The sequence below is a fragment of the Cavia porcellus genome, unplaced genomic scaffold (assembly GCF_034190915.1).
Source record: "Cavia porcellus strain 051 isolate PalLab524CR breed Dunkin Hartley unplaced genomic scaffold, mCavPor4.1 scaffold_21, whole genome shotgun sequence".
In the NCBI taxonomy this organism is placed as follows: domain Eukaryota; kingdom Metazoa; phylum Chordata; class Mammalia; order Rodentia; family Caviidae; genus Cavia; species Cavia porcellus.
In genome coordinates, this window is record NW_026947504.1 from 37873564 (window position 1) to 37890222 (window position 16659).

A 16659-nucleotide genomic window follows, 5' to 3' on the forward strand; every position below is an offset into this window, starting at 1 on the left:
CTGTTAAAGGTTTCACAACAAATTCTTTTGAGCAGTTGAATATTCTTTTGTGAAGAACTTTCAAATAAAGCATTACATATTCAGATTCCAAGTGTTAAATGTATTGTGACTTAAAAAAGAAACCCATGTAGAATAATGACTTGGATATGGCTTTCCGGCTAGGGTAGGAGCTCTCTGGGGTAGACGCATTAGAAGCCAGTCTTTTTCCTATCCGAATAGCAGTTCAGGTGACTTACACAACCTTGACAGTGAGCACATTTTGATTAATATTGATAGTGTATGAAACGTGTGGCAGCAGAGATAATAAAACAAACCATGTGTTTCTTTCTTCTTAGGAAGAAATAATCCTACTCACAAGGGATGCTGAAGACAGAATTTTAAATGTTCTGTCAATTTGTTCAGTTAGTCTAATTTTCTTTTCCAAGGGGGAAATTACTCAAGATCATTCTGTTTCTGTTTCAGTTCACCTAATTCAACTGTTCCTTGGCTATTTATTTTTACAGTTTACAGATTGAGTCATTTGAAATAGTGATTTCCTGGCTGTTGTGTTAGCCAATCTGAGCTACAGTGCTTAATAACAAATAGACATATATAATTTTGGTTGCTTTTCTTTTATTTCACAAAGATATCTGAAAGGCAGTCCAGCTACTGGTCCAGCTTGTTAAAGTTACTGAATCTGGAACCTCTGCAGTCCAGATGCTTTTCACTTTTTGTTATGGGTATTACTTTTAGTTTATTCTCAACCTATTTTTACACCTAAAGGACAGCTCCTGGGAGGTTGGGTGTGCATTAGCAGTGTGGTGTAAAGAAGCAGCATTGCACAGGACTCCAAGACATTTATCCTGATTTTGGGGTTGATGATTGTTGCGCCCTAGGAAAATCCTTTATCTTTCTGAGATAAAGCATTGCCTTCTTTTTAAAGGGGTAGCATATTGGATCTAACCGTCTCCAGCTCTGTTTGTAATATAAATGTTCTGTTTTCCTGGAGTAGAATCTGTGGCCTCCCAAGGATGAGGAGCACAGGCAAAGGGCAGGTGGTGAGTTGATGGTGGTAGCCAGTGCCCCTTCCTGTTAACACCAGCACTCCTGCCCCAAGAGCAGCTGGTTTTCCCAGTCCTGTGTGGCAGGTAGGGTGTAGGTATTACGGGGAGTCCGCCCACACTACCTTATGGTGCTGACCTGGCTTTGACTGAGCACGTTAAGCAAGGGTTGAACTTTGTAGAGTTTTTCAGTGGGTTTTCCAAGTTATATTTCATCAAAATTAAGTCAGGTATGGTTTGATCTTACAAGCCAACAGGCCAGCATCTGACTATGCATTCTTTAGCACTCAGTGAGATCTCTACTGCTAAGGCAAAGACAATTTCATAAAATGCCAGCCCAGCTACTTATTCTCCTTTGTTGAACTCTCCTTACTGTCCATTGTTGTGGTCCTTTGGGCACTCTCAGAGGACACATCTCTTTGTGGTTGTGTCTTTCAAGCTGCTCCTCATCTTGTTGGTAGAGACTTATAGCTACACTTCTTACTGCAGTCTAGATGAAAATTGAAGGATATTTGCCTCTGTCCAGTTGTCGTAATTACAGCCTACGGCTGTTGAAAATAGAAAAGGACAGTTAGGAAGAATGCTCCTTTCTACTCTGCGGAAAAGACAACGAAAATGGCAGATTAGCTGCTCGCACCTTGTACGTGCCACAGCATTTTTGAGGCTGCTTGAATTACATAAGGTCAAAATCTGTCCAGGTCCAGATTGCTGCCTCAGGAGCTCCCCAGCTGTGAGGCACCATTCTGTTCCCATGTTCGGTGACGACGTGTGCTGCTCTAACAGAATACCGGAGGCTGGGTCATTTATAATTTGTGAGGTTTATTGTAGTTTTGGAGGCTGGAAGGGTCAGCGTGGAGAGCTCAGCAGCTGACAAGGGCTTTTTTTGCTAGAGTCATCTCATGGCTGAAGGCAAAGTGCAAGAGACAGTATGTGTAAGAGAGGGCTCAACCGGAATGTGTAAGAAGCCATATTCCTGCTAATACACCTGCTCCCAGGGTAAACCCACTCACGGGGGCAGAGCCCTTGTGACCTGATCCCCTCTTAAAGATTCCAGCTCTGAGCACTGTCACATGGGGTGCAGTTTTCAACATGGGTTTTGGGAGACACCTGCAAGCCATCCTCGATGGACCTCACCTGAAGCCCTGAGCAGATTCCTGGGACAGAGAGAACATACTGCTGACATTCTTTTTAAATCTTTTTTTTTTTTTTTTTTTTGTCTTTTTCCTTTTTATCGGTACCGGGGATCGAACTCACGACAGCCTGCTTGCAAGGCAGGCACTTATGCCGCTGAGCTAAATCCCCAGCCCCCTCTTTTTAAATCTTTTAAAATTTATTTATTTATTTATTTTTTTGTGGTACCAGGGATTGAACTCACAACCTGCTGCTTGCCAGGGAGGCGCTTATGCCGCTGAGCCAAATCCCTGGCCTAAAATTTAATTTTATTAGTGTATATTTGCAATACATAACAGTTATGTTTGTTTGGGGAAAATATGATCATGTCTTGATCATTTTTGTCCCCTTTATCCTCTCTCCCTAACATCTCTGCTCCCCCGGCCCCCCTTCCCCATCTCCCCAAAGCTTTTGTTTCCCAGCAACTCTCTCCTTTATTCATTTATAGCTTAGGTTTGGTACATAAGAGAAAATTTGTGAAATTCTCCTCCTTTTGTTTGTTTTGTCTTTGAGACAGGCTGGGCTTGAACTCACTTTGTAGCCAAGGCTGGCCTTGAACTCTCAGCAGTCCTCCTGCCTCAGCTTCCTGCCTGTGTTCCCCATGTGGCTGATACTCTGCTTTCTGTGTCTGACTTGGTTCACTTAATGCTGTGGTCTCGGGGACTTCTGCTTTCCTACAAATGACTCAAGTTTGTCCTTTAGGCAAAGTAATATTCCATTGTGTATAAAAACCATATTTTCTTTATCCTTTTATCTGGATTTTTTTTGTTTTTGTTTTAATTTGGTCTTTATGGGACAGAGTCTCTATGCAGTTCAAGCTGGCCTTGCGCTCACTTTTTAGGCCAGGCTGGTCTCGAACTCACAATGATCCTCCTGCCTTGGCCTCCTGAGTGCTGTAGTTCCAGTAGTGCACCACCACACCTGGCTGTTCTTTCACCTGTTGATGGACATGCAAGCCACTTAACAAGATTCAGCTATTATGATTGTGCAGCTGTAACATGGATTTGCTTGTATCTTCTCTTCCAGGAAGAGACACCTAGAAGGGGAATGCTGAGTCAAACCGAATTTCTAGTTTTAGTTTTTCGAGGAATAATTTTGTTAGGAAATTATTTCTGAACTTCCGTCTTCCAGTCTCCCTGAGTGCTAATGCATACTGTGCATGTTCATTCACTGTGTTGCTAGCTTTGTTATGTGATAATGATTTTTCTTTTTCTTTTTCATTTCCAATGCAGGATTTGGAGAAAAGTGTTATATCAAGAAAAAATGACCTAAGTAAGTAATGATCTTTTCACTGATGAGTGTGTACTCAGGTGTATTTGTTGTAAATTGTATTTCAGTGAAATGCAGTTTTCTTTCTGATTTTATGTATAGGGTAAATTCTCTTGTCCAGATTCTCTGTTTTTGGGCCAGCCCAATATTTACCATCAGAAATACCTAGGGAAACTACTTTGCAGACAGGCATATTGACGTGCAATATGTATTAGCCGTCATTCACTGAGGGTACAGAACCATGCTAGGTACATACCATAGAGTATAGAGACGGGGAGGGCACAGTCCTTGTGATTATGGCAGAATGAATCCATTTTTAGACTGCACAACAAAATACCAGAGGCTGATTACTTACGAAGAAAGTAAGTTTATTTAGCTCCCAAATCAAGAGGCCTTACTGTTCCATCTCTGGCTGTGTCGGGCCGCGGCCGAGGATCATGGTGGGGAGTGTGTGTGAGAAGGTGAGATCACAGGGTGAAACAGCAAGTTCCAGAGGTTCGGTGTCCAGGCTCACTGTTCAGAAGAGTGACTCTTGAGGGAACCAAGTGTGGTCCTGTGAGAAGCACATTTATCTCTTCTGAGGACAGCGCCCTGGGGCGGGAGGGGGGGACCCAGCCCCACCCAATGGCTCTACCATCTCCCAGTGCACCCTGAGGACTAAGCCTCCAACATACAAACTCTTTCAGGGGACGCTCAGATGTTATCCAAACTCTTAGTGGAGCACAGGACAAACTGTGCTCTTCCTAGAGCTGGGCTCCCCACCATAGCCGCCCTTCTGGAGTCAGCTAAGCAGTCTCACCCATCAGATTCATCGCGAGGGCCCCTGGAAGCTGCTCTTACCCCTGTGACACATGTCTGCTGTTGCAGCCCATGGGCACCTTGTTTGTACTCCTTTTCAAACACATCCCCATTCACCTCACAGTGTGAGCCGTGTAGGTTAGTCTTTCTCGGTGCCACGGAGGCATGGCCCAGTGTGTTGGTGGAGAGTCAGTGCCACACCACTGGGGACAGGATCGTATGTTTTGTCAGTGGCTTTCATCCCAGGGGAGGTTACAGAGACCTGGATCCTGAGCTTTGGATGAGAGGCATGCTTGCTTTCTTGGCCTTTCTTCCCTGAGCTTGGGTTCTGAGATGACACAGGAGCAGGAGAGCAGCACTATCCTGCCGTGCAGGACCTAAGGTGGGGAGCTGCGTCTGGAGCCCCAGGGGCCTGCACGGCTCCATGGGCTCCGAGAACAGCTCTATTTAAGGCACTACATCTGTTCCTTGCCTTTTGTTTTCTTGGTTATCACACCCTGTATGGTTTAGCTCCTCCTTTCCAGGGAGAGGTTTTTCTCTTGGCTGCCAACATTGGTGGCTTTAGGCATTTGTTTGAATATTGGTTTTATGGCAGCTGATTGATCTTCTCCTAGTAGCTGGTTATTAAACAGATTCATGAACTGAGTCTGGAACATGAGCTTGAAACTAGCCAGGCAAAGTTACTTTGGATGTGTAAATTTATTTCACAAATGCAGTTTTAGTTGGCAAGTCAGAGTGATGCCTAATTTGCTATCAGTTCATCTGGAAAAAACCCAGAGGCATCTTTGTCTAAATCTTCATATGCAAGAACCAGGAGGCTGCTGAAGAGCTGATAGAGTCACATCAGAGTAAAGTCAGAGTCCCTCAGCCTCACACTCACTGTGCTTGGGGTGGGCACAGCTCCACACACAGATCAGACTTTTTCTTCTTAGCTCATTGCCTCACTGATAGATCCCCCAGTGTCCAGAACTCTTCTCAGCAAGAGAGACAGACGTGGGGTGGCTCTTCTTACATGGCCATCTGGATGCATATTTATCCCTCAGCTTTAAATCAGAAGGCTGCCTGGTACTTACCTTCTATCAGAAGAACCTGTATCAAGTTTTCATCAAATGCCAGCATGGCCCTTCTTCCAGTCCCTTTCTGATCAGGAGAATTAGCACTGAACAACTCAGCTTTTTGTTCCTTTTACCTCCAAAGAGGCATAGTTTCTCTTTCAGCCATCCTTTTCTTTCTCCTCCTGTTCTGTCTCTTTTCTGAATGTTCTCTGCAGCCCACTGTTGACTTCAGACTGAGTTGGCCTTGTCTGCGTCGGGGGCTCATTTCTTTATCTTCCCCTCTAGCCTGCTACTCTGGTCATTACTGTCAGGCATTCGGTGTGTGACTCCTTGATTGTACTGTACATTCTTGGAGGAGAAACAATGATGATCCATCTTGATTGCAGCAGGGTTTGAGAAGGCAAATTGCGGTGAGTTTAGAAGAAGTGCACCCAAGAAGTGAAGAAAAGTGGAACTGTCTTATTTAGCTTCCTCAGTTGGGCACTGGGAGCTTGAGAGTCAGGTGACTCAGTGGCATTGACTTAAAAGGGCTGCCCAGAGTCTCTGGACTTAGCCAGAGTAACTGAGCTTAGGTCATAGGTAAAAAATATTTCTTGTTGCTGATGCAAGGATCAGTAGCGATGTATAAACTGTTTTCAGCTCTGCATGGTACTAACCTGTTTTTGTTTCTGCAATGCATTGGGACCCAGAAGTATGCAGTTATCCTGTCACCATTGTCATGTGTTCCTTTCTCCTTTAGCCTTGTCCTTGGTAACTCTCTTACACACATTCTGTTCCTTGGCCAGACCTAACTTATTTTCTGGTTCCTAATTGTGGCTCTCTGTCCCAGGCATTCACTGCAGGGAAGGTCTTTCCACATCTTTCTTTGTCTGTCCCCAGTACGTAGTATTCTCATCCCTTCCTCTGGGAAGGTCTGGCTGTCTGGGCCCTCCTGGGCACCTGATCAGACTGAGTCTGCCTCTGTCTCTAACTTGGTGACCCATGTCCTGTCCTTGCCTGAGTGACTGGGCCCTCAAGATGCTGCAGAGATGAGGCAGGGTGTGGCTCTGCAATGACCCTATTTCTTGCTCTGCTGCTAATCTGCTCCCCTCTACATGTGAGTTTGCAGAAAACTGCAGCTATTTAAAGGAAACCCTAGAAATCCCTTATCCCAGAAGCTCTCCTTGAACTGGCCCTACCTACTGTAGCTGAGCTTGGCTCTGGGTTCCCTTTACATCTTTGTGTTACTGATATGGTTGATATACATTGTGTCAACTTGAGAAGCCTGAAGCTTCACTAACTCAGCAGTTCTATACCTTAGGGTATAGAGGACATGCCCTTACTGCTCTAGGATGTTGTTCATTGTGTCAATTTAAGTTTAGAAGTTTAGCTAAGTGATTCAGCAGGCGACCAGGGTCCTTGCTTTATAAATACCCTGAACCAGTGCAAGAGGAGGGAACAGAGATGGTGTGAGAGCTACACCCACTTGAGGGTGGGTGGTTTATACAGTGTAAGGGAGGAAAAGAGGCTTGTCCCCCACCACTTGCGTTTTTTGCTCTTACTGCTTTAACTGTCTTCTGCCACCTTGAATTGTTGTCCTGTGCCATGCCACCCTGCTTTGGAACCAGTTGATTATGGACTGAAACCTCCACAAACTGTGAGCTAAATAAACCTTTCTTTCCTTAGTTTTGGGTGCAGGTATTTTGTCTCAGCAGTGAGAGAATAACTAAGATGGTTATGAGCCCTGTTTCCCAAACTAGGTCAGACACGCCAGTCTGCCACTATCCTTATTTATCTTTGCAGCCCGGAGCCTTGCACTTAGTAGGTATCTGGAAGACATTTGCCACATGTGCGTGTAGCATGCGAGAAGTACACTACACAAAAAGGAAGGGGCCAGCACGATTCTTAGTGGCTATATTAAGAAGTGGAAGACAAATACATCACTCAGACAGGATTCAGATACAGAATTGCTTCTGTTCTTATAAAGCCTCTTCCCTGTGTAGAGCTGTTGTCTTCTTGAGAGGCACAGTGGGAGCTTTGCTGAGCTGAGAGAAGTGGCAGGAGTTGGTTACGGTGGTGAGCACAGGCTTAACCTATTGACAGATGGATCTCCACGTGTAAAGAATTTATTATGTGATAATTTGAACATATGAAAAGCTGTAACGAGAAATGTAACAAATACCACCTAGGTCAGTGACGCTGAACTTTTTAGAGCTTTTAGTGGTCTCAATAGTCCACTGCAGCATGTGTGCCATAGGTTTCTCCACTGCTGGCCTAAATGAAGAAATAAATGGGACTAACACAGCTGAAATCTTTTAACTGTTACCTTTATTTGGTGGTTTTCATTCTCATGTAACATTTTATATACTTTTACATGTGATGTATGAATACGTATACTCTATATGTACTTTATGTACATTTCTGCTTATATTTTGCAAGTGATTTTATAGTTTTTCTTATGCAGCTGTTTTTTAACCAGCATTATATCCATGAGATTCATCTGTGGTATCTAGATTGATGCATATAGTGCTGGTTTATTTTTTAAAATGTTTTTGCAGTACCTGCTTGCATTACATGATGCTCACATTCTTCTGAGGGGGTAGGTACATTTACTTAGCATACCTTAATTTTTAAAAATTCTTCTTCTACTTTCTACCCCCTCGCTCACTCTATCTCTAGGTTGCTTTACTTTCGATATTATTATTTTTAGTTTATGTTTATGACATATAATAATTACACTCATTGTAGGTAGTTTTGCATGTCCTACAATGTCATACCTTAAATCTTTTTACTGCCCTTTCCCCTGCCCCCACACCTCCCCACCCTTGGTCTCTTGGTCCCTTTCCCATTTGTGAAAGATCTACCTCCCTGTTTCTCTTTCATAGTCTTTTAGGTTTCTTTTTATTTGTACCTTGGATTTTTCTGATGAGAGAAACCATATGGTATTTAAACTTGCATGTCTAATGTATTGCACTTAATATTATGTTTTCAAGGTGCATCCATTTTCCTATGAAAGTCTTAGATTTGTCCTTCTACGTAATTGACTAGTACTCCATTATGCATACATTTTCTTTATCCATTCATCTGTTGATGGACCAATAGGCTGCTTCCATGATTCTGCTATTATGAATTATGCTGCTATAAACATTAGTATGCACCTATTGCTGTAGTATAGTGTCTTTGGGAAAACACTTAGAAGGAGAATAGCTAGGTCAAATGGAATTTATATGTTTAGTTTATTGAGATATCTCCATAATGGTTTTATTAGTTTATATTCCCACCAGCAATGTAGGTGGGCTCCTTTTATCACCACTGCCATTCCAGTATTTGTTATTATGTTAATTCTTGATGACTGTCATTCTTTTTGGAGTCAGATAGCACTTTGGGTTTTGTTTTGAGTTTCTGTAATGACCAACAAGGAACATTTTCTCATATATTTATTGCCCGCTTGTATTTCTTTAGAGAAGTGTCTCTTCACTTCAGTTGTCCATTTTTTATTAAGTCATTTATTTTAAGGATCTAATTTTTGGAGCTCTTTACATACTCTAGATATTAGTCCTTTGAGGTGTAGCTGGAAAAAATATTTTCCCAATCTGTAAGTTGTTTCCTTTGCTGTGTAGAAGCTTTTTAATTCGTTATAATCACATTTGTTGACTCTTGCTTTTATTTCTTGTGCAGTAGAGCTCTGTTTAGAAAGTTCATGCCTATACCCATAACTTCAAGAGTTTTATCTATTTTATCTTCCAGTACTTTGTTTCTGTTTTAATATTTAGATCTTTGATCTGTTTTTATTTTAGTTTGATATATGGTGAGTGAGATAGGTCTGCCTTCTGTCTTCTGCATATGATAGAGAATGTTTCCCCAGCACCATTGGATAAACAGATTAGCTTTCCTCTGACATAAATATTTGCCCCCTTGTCAAAGATCAGATAACTGAATGTGTCTGGAGTTGTTTCCGCATGCTCTTTTCTGTTTCACTGATCCACATGTCTGTTTTTGTGGAAAGACTATGCTCTCTTTTTTAAAAATCATTGTATTCTCCTATATAACTTGAAGTCAGGTATTGTGATCTCTCCTGTTTTGCTATTGTTGCCTATATTGCTGTTGCAACTCTGGGTTTCCTTTGATTCCTTGTGAATGTTCTGATTGTTTTCTGAAGCTAGGTGAGGAAAGCTGTAGTTATTTTGATTGGGATATATCAAATCTGGACAGCAGTTTTAGAAGTATGGCCATTTTGACAATATTACTTCTGCCTGTCCGGGAACAGGGGATCTCTCTGCTTTTTTGTTGTCCCCTTTGATCTCCTTTTTCAGTGTTCTATAGTTTTCACTTTTACTCTTTTGGTTAGGTCAGTTCCTAAATATTTAATTTTTCTCGATGCTATTATGAATGATACGGTTTTCCTAGTTTCTTTTTCAGTGAGCTCATTATTGGTGTACAGGGACACTACTCACTTTGATTTTATATCCTGTTACATTGCCAAACTTGATTATTAACTCTAAGAGTCTTTCAGTGGAATTTTTTGGATCTTCCATGCAGATGTCATGTTATCTGCAAATAATGATAATTTGATTTCTTCATCTCTTATATGTATCTCTTTCATTTTTTCCTCTTGGATGATTGCTCTAGCTAATGTTTAGAGTACTATATTGCCCAGGGTGGTGTTAATGGACATCCTTGTCTTATTCCTGATTTTCTAGGGAAAGCTTTCAGAGTTCCCCATGTAATACGATGTTGGCCATTGGTTTATAACTACATGGCCTTTGCAGATTGAGGAAAGGTTCTTCTATACATATTTTTTCAATTTGTTTTTGGATCATGAATAGGTGTTGGATCTTGTCAAAAGCTTTTTCTACATTTATTGATAGGATTGTGTGGTTTTCTTCCTGTTTCTGGGTAGGTGGACTATGAATACGTTAAACCATATTATGAAGACTGGGGTGAAATCTGTTTGGTCATGGTATATGATCCTTTTAGTGATTTGCTGAATCTGTGTTTTTAAGGAGATTGATGTGTAGTTTTCTTTTTTATTTGAGTCTTTGTCTGCTTTTAGGGTCAGAACCATACTGGCTTCTAGAAATGAGTTTGGAACCACGCTTTCCCTTTCAATTTCATTGAAGAGTTTGAATATTGGTATTATAATCTCCTTAAATACCGTATAGAATTCACCAGTGAATCTATCATATCCTGGCTTTTTCTTATTTGGTAATTATTTTTTTAATTACTGCCTTGGTTTCATTGCTTGTTATTGGAGTATTCAGAATTTTTATGTTTTCTTGGTTTAGTTTTGGTAATTCATATGAATCTAGGAATCTGTCTTTTCCAGACTTTCCAAATTACTGGGCTATAATTTTTTTGTGTGTGTGTCTTTTTCTTTTTTGTCGGTACCGGGGATCATACTTATGACTACACACTTGCAAGGCAGGCACTTATGCCGCTGAGCTAAATCGCCAGCCCCTGGGCTATAATTTTATGCAGTAGTTACTATCTTTTGGGTTTTGACAGTATCTGTTGTGATTTCATCTTTTTCATTTCTAATTGCATTGATCTGAGGTCTCTCCTTCTTTTGGTAAGTTTGGCTAAGGGTTTATCTATTTTGTTTGTTGTATTAAAGAACCAGATCTTTGGTTTATTGATTCTTTTCTATTGTATTGTTTAGTCTCTATTTCATTAATTCCTACTCTGATCTTAATGATTTCCCACCTTAAACTAGGTTTGGATTTAGATTGTTGTTTTTTTTTTTTTTTTGTCTTTTTCATTTTTATCGGTACCGGGGATTGAACTCACGACCGCCTGCTTGCAAGGCAGGTGCTTATGCCGCTGAGCTTTTAACCCCCAGCCCGTTAGATTGTTGTTTTTTGAGTATCTTGAGGTTCATCCTTAGGTTATTTATGTGAGATTGCTGTATTTTTCTAGTGTAAACATTGATTGCAGTAAGCTTACCTCTTAATACTATTTTTATTGTGTCCCATAGGTTTTGGTGTGTTATACTGGCGTTACTGTTTAATTAAATATCCAGGTGTTTGGGCTGGAAATATAGCTCAGAGGCATAAGCACCTGGCTAGCAAGTGCAAGGTCCTGAGTTTGATTCCCAGTACAACCCCCCCCCCCCCCGCTTTTTTTCAAGTGTTTTTAAATTTTCTGTTTTTTAAAAAAAATAGATTTCTATTTTAAAATCTATTTTAATAAATTTCTACAATGGTGTAACAGTATACTTGTGGTGGTTTTGTTTCCTTCATATTTATTAAAACTGGTGTTGTAGACTAGTATGTAGTCTATTTTGGAAAAAGTTCTGTGTGCTGCTGAGAAGATTGTATATTTGTTGTAATAGGGGAGAACGCTCTGTAGATATCTATGAAGACCATTTCTTTACAAATGTGATTCAGCCCTGATATTTCTCTGTTGGTTTTTTGTTCAATTGGAGTGTTGAGGTTACCCACTATGATTGCATTGGTGTTTATTTAATCTTTTATGTTCAGCAGTGTTTGTTTTATGGTGTTGTGTTCCAGTATTTGCTGCTTATGTAGTGAAAGCTGTTCTCCTTGTTAGATTGCTTCCTTAACTAGTATATAGTAACCTGTTTTACCTCTTCTGACTAGTTTTAGCTTGAAGTTTAGTTTGAGTATAAAATCGCTTGCCTTTGGAGTTCTAGTACATGGATTACTGGTTTTCATTCTTTGATTTTGTTTGTTTGTTTGTTTGTTTTTGTTTTTTGTGAGACCAGGCATTGCTAGTTCAGGCTGGCCTTAACCCACTATGGAGCCCAGGCTGGTGTCAACTTCTCAGTAATCCTTCTGCCTCAGCTTCCTGAGTGCTGAGATTATAGGTACGCACTATTGTGCCCAGCTCCATTCTTGGATTTAGTGTGTGACTACCTTTTTGGACTACTTCAGTTTTTTCAATGCGATAAACATTTGGATCCTGCTTTTTGATATGATCTGTCAATCTGTTTCTTTTCATTGCAGAGTTAAGGCTGTGAATATTGAGTTGTTACTAAAAGTTGCTGATTCAATCCTGTCATTGAATTCTTTTTCTACTGATGATTTCTTTACTATTCCTTTTCTTATTTGTCTGTTTGCTTGCTTGATCTATTCATTCTGTCTATACTTGGTGTCTCTGTCAGTGCTTCATTTTTGAGTATATTTAAGAATGCTGATTTGGTGTTCACGTGTCTCTTAAGGTGTTATTTTTCTTGGAGTGTTCTTATTGCTCCATCTATTTTGAAAGAGTTTTGTAGGATATTTCAATTTGGGTTGTTTTCTCTAAGGCTTGAATACTTCAGTCCAGGCCATTCTGTCCCTTTAAAATTTGTGTCAAGAAGTCTTGTAATCCTAAATAGTTTGCCTTTATATGTGATTTTTTGCTTTTCTATGACACCTTTTACAATTTTGTTTTTGTTGGAAATCCGACATTTTGACTAAGTCGCACTGTGTAGAACTACTTATATCATCATAGTTAGGTGGTATTCTGTAAACCTCTCTAACCTGTATGTTGTAGTCTTTCCTCATAAAGTTTTCTATGATGATTTTGAATGAACAGATATTTTTTATTCCGTGTATATTGTCTTGTAGTTTTTCTCTAACTCCAGTTGGCCTTAGGTTGGTCTTTTCGGTGTGGTGCAGCAGCTGGTAAATGATCTTCCTTGTTTTTAAGACTTCATCATTGTTTACCATGTTGTTCTTGATTCCATAAACTCTTCACGTTGCTTATTTCTTAGTTTATGAATTCTATATGATTTTTTTCCAATATTTCTGTCTAATATCTTTTCATGGAATCTATGGCTTTGGTAAACTTGTCATTCATGTTTTGAATGATTTTAGTCTGCTCTTCCAATTTTTTGTTTCTCCCTTATCCACCCTGGTCAGTTTGTATGATGGCTCCAGGAATTTTTGGGTCATGTCTTTTTTTAACTTGCCAAGTTTCCTTACCTCTTCTTTAATAAGTTTGTAAAGCTCTGCTTTGTAGTGCTGGCCTTCCTCTCCGTTGGTGCTCTAGGTCTGCTTTGGGAGAGTGGGGAGACCTTGGAGACCTGTGCTGCCTGTTTTCCCATGTCCTCTTGTATGTACATCCATGTGCATTTGCATGTATGTGCATGTGTTTGTGTGTGCAGGGGCAGAGCATGGGAGAAGGCGGCAGTCTGTGGTATTGAGGAAGGCTGTGGAGGAGAGGCAAGGGAAGACAAGGAGACAGTGAAATAAGGACGACAGAAAGAATGGAACAGGGAGAGCAAAAAGTTAGTACAGAAGAAGACAGGAATGACGGAGAGCAAAGTAGGACAAAGCTACTGGAAAGGAGTTAAAAAGTGGAAGAAACAGGCAGAAGCTATAAAATAGTGTTGATGCAGAAGACAGAATTGAAGGAAAGGAACAGGCAGAACAGAGACAGAGAATAACTACCTCAAAACAAGAAAGGGAGGGAAGAAAGGGAAAAACAAAAACAAACAAAGAACAAGATTTTGCAGGAACCTAGCTCTAACACTCCAGTAAGAGAAAGTGCACGCACTTCCCACGTGACCACTATGCCCGAAAGCCCGAGCGGCCACGCAGGTCCTGCTGCCCTGGCCACTCTGTCTGCAGGCGGCTTCCCCAGTTCCCTCTCTCTGCGGCTGTCTGCAGCCTGTGATGAGGGGCGTCAGTCTCTCGGTCCCTGTGCTTCGGGCAGAGATACCTTCGTCTTTTGTCTCTGGCTCATGATCCAACTACCTCAACTCATTTGAGAGGAGAGGATGTGAAGTAATGTTTCTCACCTCGAGCTTCCCTTCACCTGTTGGTGCCCCACGACTCTTGCCTTCCTCTGGGCTGAGCAGGTTGGTGTTCTTGCTCAGATATTTGACGACTGGTTGGTTGCCAGGAAGTCTCTGATTCAAACCTGTGCTATCTTTTGTGCTGAAGTCCTTAACTGACTGTTTCAAAATTTCTCCTTTCCAGCCAGCAAAATCTGACATAGTCCCTGGGCTTCATTTAGGGACTGTTTCCCCTGTGATGTAAGGGTGGTCACTGTTGAGGATTTTTTTTTTTTTTTTTTTTTTTTTTTTTTTTTGGTAATAGGGATCAAACTCATGACTTATGCTTGCTGAGCAGGTGTTTATGCTGCTGACCTAAATCCCCAGCCCTGCTGAGGATTTCTTGATAACTCAGATTCTCCCACTTTGTGCATAGGCTGCTCCAGGAGTCTGGCCCGCTGTGGTAGTTCATTCCTTCAGGCTGCCTGGGATGCTCATCCTGGCTGCTCCTTGAAAGGTGTGAGGGTGGATCAGCAGTGGTGGTACCACTTCCCCTTTTCAACACATTTTGTTTTATCCATTTGTATCGTCTTTCATATTAATTTTGGTTTCAGGGTGTGAGTATTTCTCCCAATTTCATAATACCTGTGTATTCAGTGAATCTTTTCAGAGTATCTTGTGTGACTCTAATCAGCCGTGTTGAATCTCTCTTAATTAATTTTATATGCAGTTAATTAGCATATGTAATGCTAGTTTTTATTGCTGTAGAATATTGTGGTTTATGTATCTAATTAGTATATATTTGACTTGCTTCCATTTTTTTCTTTACATAATGTCACTATGGGCACTTTTGTTATTATACATCCTCATATACAGTATGAGGGTTTCTCAACGATGATTAATAGGAGTAAAATTTCTGGATCATTGAGAATATGCATCTTCACCTTTATTAAATTTTGAAAAATGTAATCCCTGAAGATTTGCTCCTTTCTGAACAAAAGAAATTTTTGTAACTTCTCTTTTGATATGTCAGTTTATATTAATATTTCAGATGTTTTGGATCGAATATATCAGCTGAAATATAAGACACCATTTATTTATTTATTTTTAAGACTCCTTTTATATTATGATATGTATGCCCTCAGTGAACAGAGAGAGAGCCAAGAAGCTGTTTAAAATAGATGTGGATATACACAGTATTCCTATTTATACAAGCTCCTAAAGAAAAGAAATTAGGTCAAATTCAGTAGGTTATTCAGCATTCTCTTTTATATTTTGTATTGAGTTTTAATAAAAGAACATTTTGAATTATTTTCAGATCTAGATGGCTCACTGTGGAGCTATCTGTTTAGAATGTTTGAGCGAGTGGGTAAAAGATGGAACTATATAATAACATAAGAACAATAAAATATAATGAAATACAGTTAAAAATCTAATTAGTGTCTCTGAGCTGAAATGCTAGAAAAACACTTGAGGGGTAGGGGAAGGTCCAATATCTGCTATAAATATGGTTATTAAAATTTATGTGACATCCCTTTTCTGCCTACACCCTTGTCTAGTGGCACAGTGCTGCCATCGTGGCTTTTTCTGTTTCTTTATTACAAATTTGAAACCGAAGAAGACTAAATGTGCTTGTTTGGTGTGTAGCCTGCGCAACTGCCCGTCTTGGCAGGATTTCTAGGGGTCTTCCCCAGCCAGGTGGGAATGACATACTAGGATTTCTTCCTGGCTCACTACTGCAAAAGGCTGCGTGCCTTGAGGCTGGTCCTTCATGGACTGGCAAATACCATCTGCGTGTTGTAGCTGGGCTTTGTACAGCACCTCTGACTAGTAGCCTACTGTGTGGAATTGTTGCTGGTGGTTTCCTGGAGATAACACTTAATTCTGGCTAGGTGTGTTTCAAGGTACTAAAGGGATTATTAAGTTGCTTATTTGCAAATCCTTGTTGACTCAGTGGACATACACAGTCATTGTTAAGTGTCACTGCAGGGCCATGCAGAGCATTCTTAAAATAGCATATTGGATTGGTAGGGTTGGGGTAAAGACTTGGTCCCCAGCACGTGACAGTGTTGGGAGGTGGTGGAACTTGTAAGAGGTGAGGCCTAGTACAAGAAAGTTAGTGCACTGTGGCTGTGTTTATGGAGAGGATGTTGGGGTGTCCTCGCTTTGTTTCCTGATCCCAGGGGTGAACAGAACTTCTTTGCCACACATTCTCGCAGTGATGTACTCTTCTGCTCAGGCCCAAAGCATCAGGGCCAAGTGACTGCACTGGAGCCTCCATAACTGTGAACCAAAGTAAGTCTTTCTTATTTCTAGTTGATTATCTTGAGCATTTGATCACAGTAACCGAAAGCTGACTAATACAGGCAGTCTAAAAAAGAAATTGTGTGAATTCTGGAGGCTAAAGTCTGAGATCAGGGTGTTGGCAGAGTGGTTTCCTTCTGAGGACTGCGAGGGGCCATGGAGGAACATCTGTTCCAGGCATCTCCTTGGTTTGTCAGTGACCATCTTCATCTGTTTTCACGCATCTTCCCTCTGTGCATAAGTGTGTTCTTTGTAAATTTTCCCCTTGTAAGGCTGTCAGTCATAGAGGATTAGGTTCCCCCTGATGGCCTTATTTTAACTT

The 16659-nt window shown here is 40.8% G+C and overlaps 1 protein-coding gene across 2 annotated transcripts in view; it reads left to right on the forward strand.

Annotated features, from left to right (window-relative positions):
• Positions 1-16659, forward strand: part of B3glct (beta 3-glucosyltransferase) — a 124231-nt gene that overhangs the window by 15014 nt on the left and 92558 nt on the right. For both annotated transcript variants that reach the window (XM_063232582.1, XM_063232583.1), the window contains exon 3: positions 3443-3482. In XM_063232582.1, coding sequence (XP_063088652.1) covers positions 3443-3482 — 40 coding nt within the window. The remainder of the gene's footprint in view (positions 1-3442; positions 3483-16659) is intronic.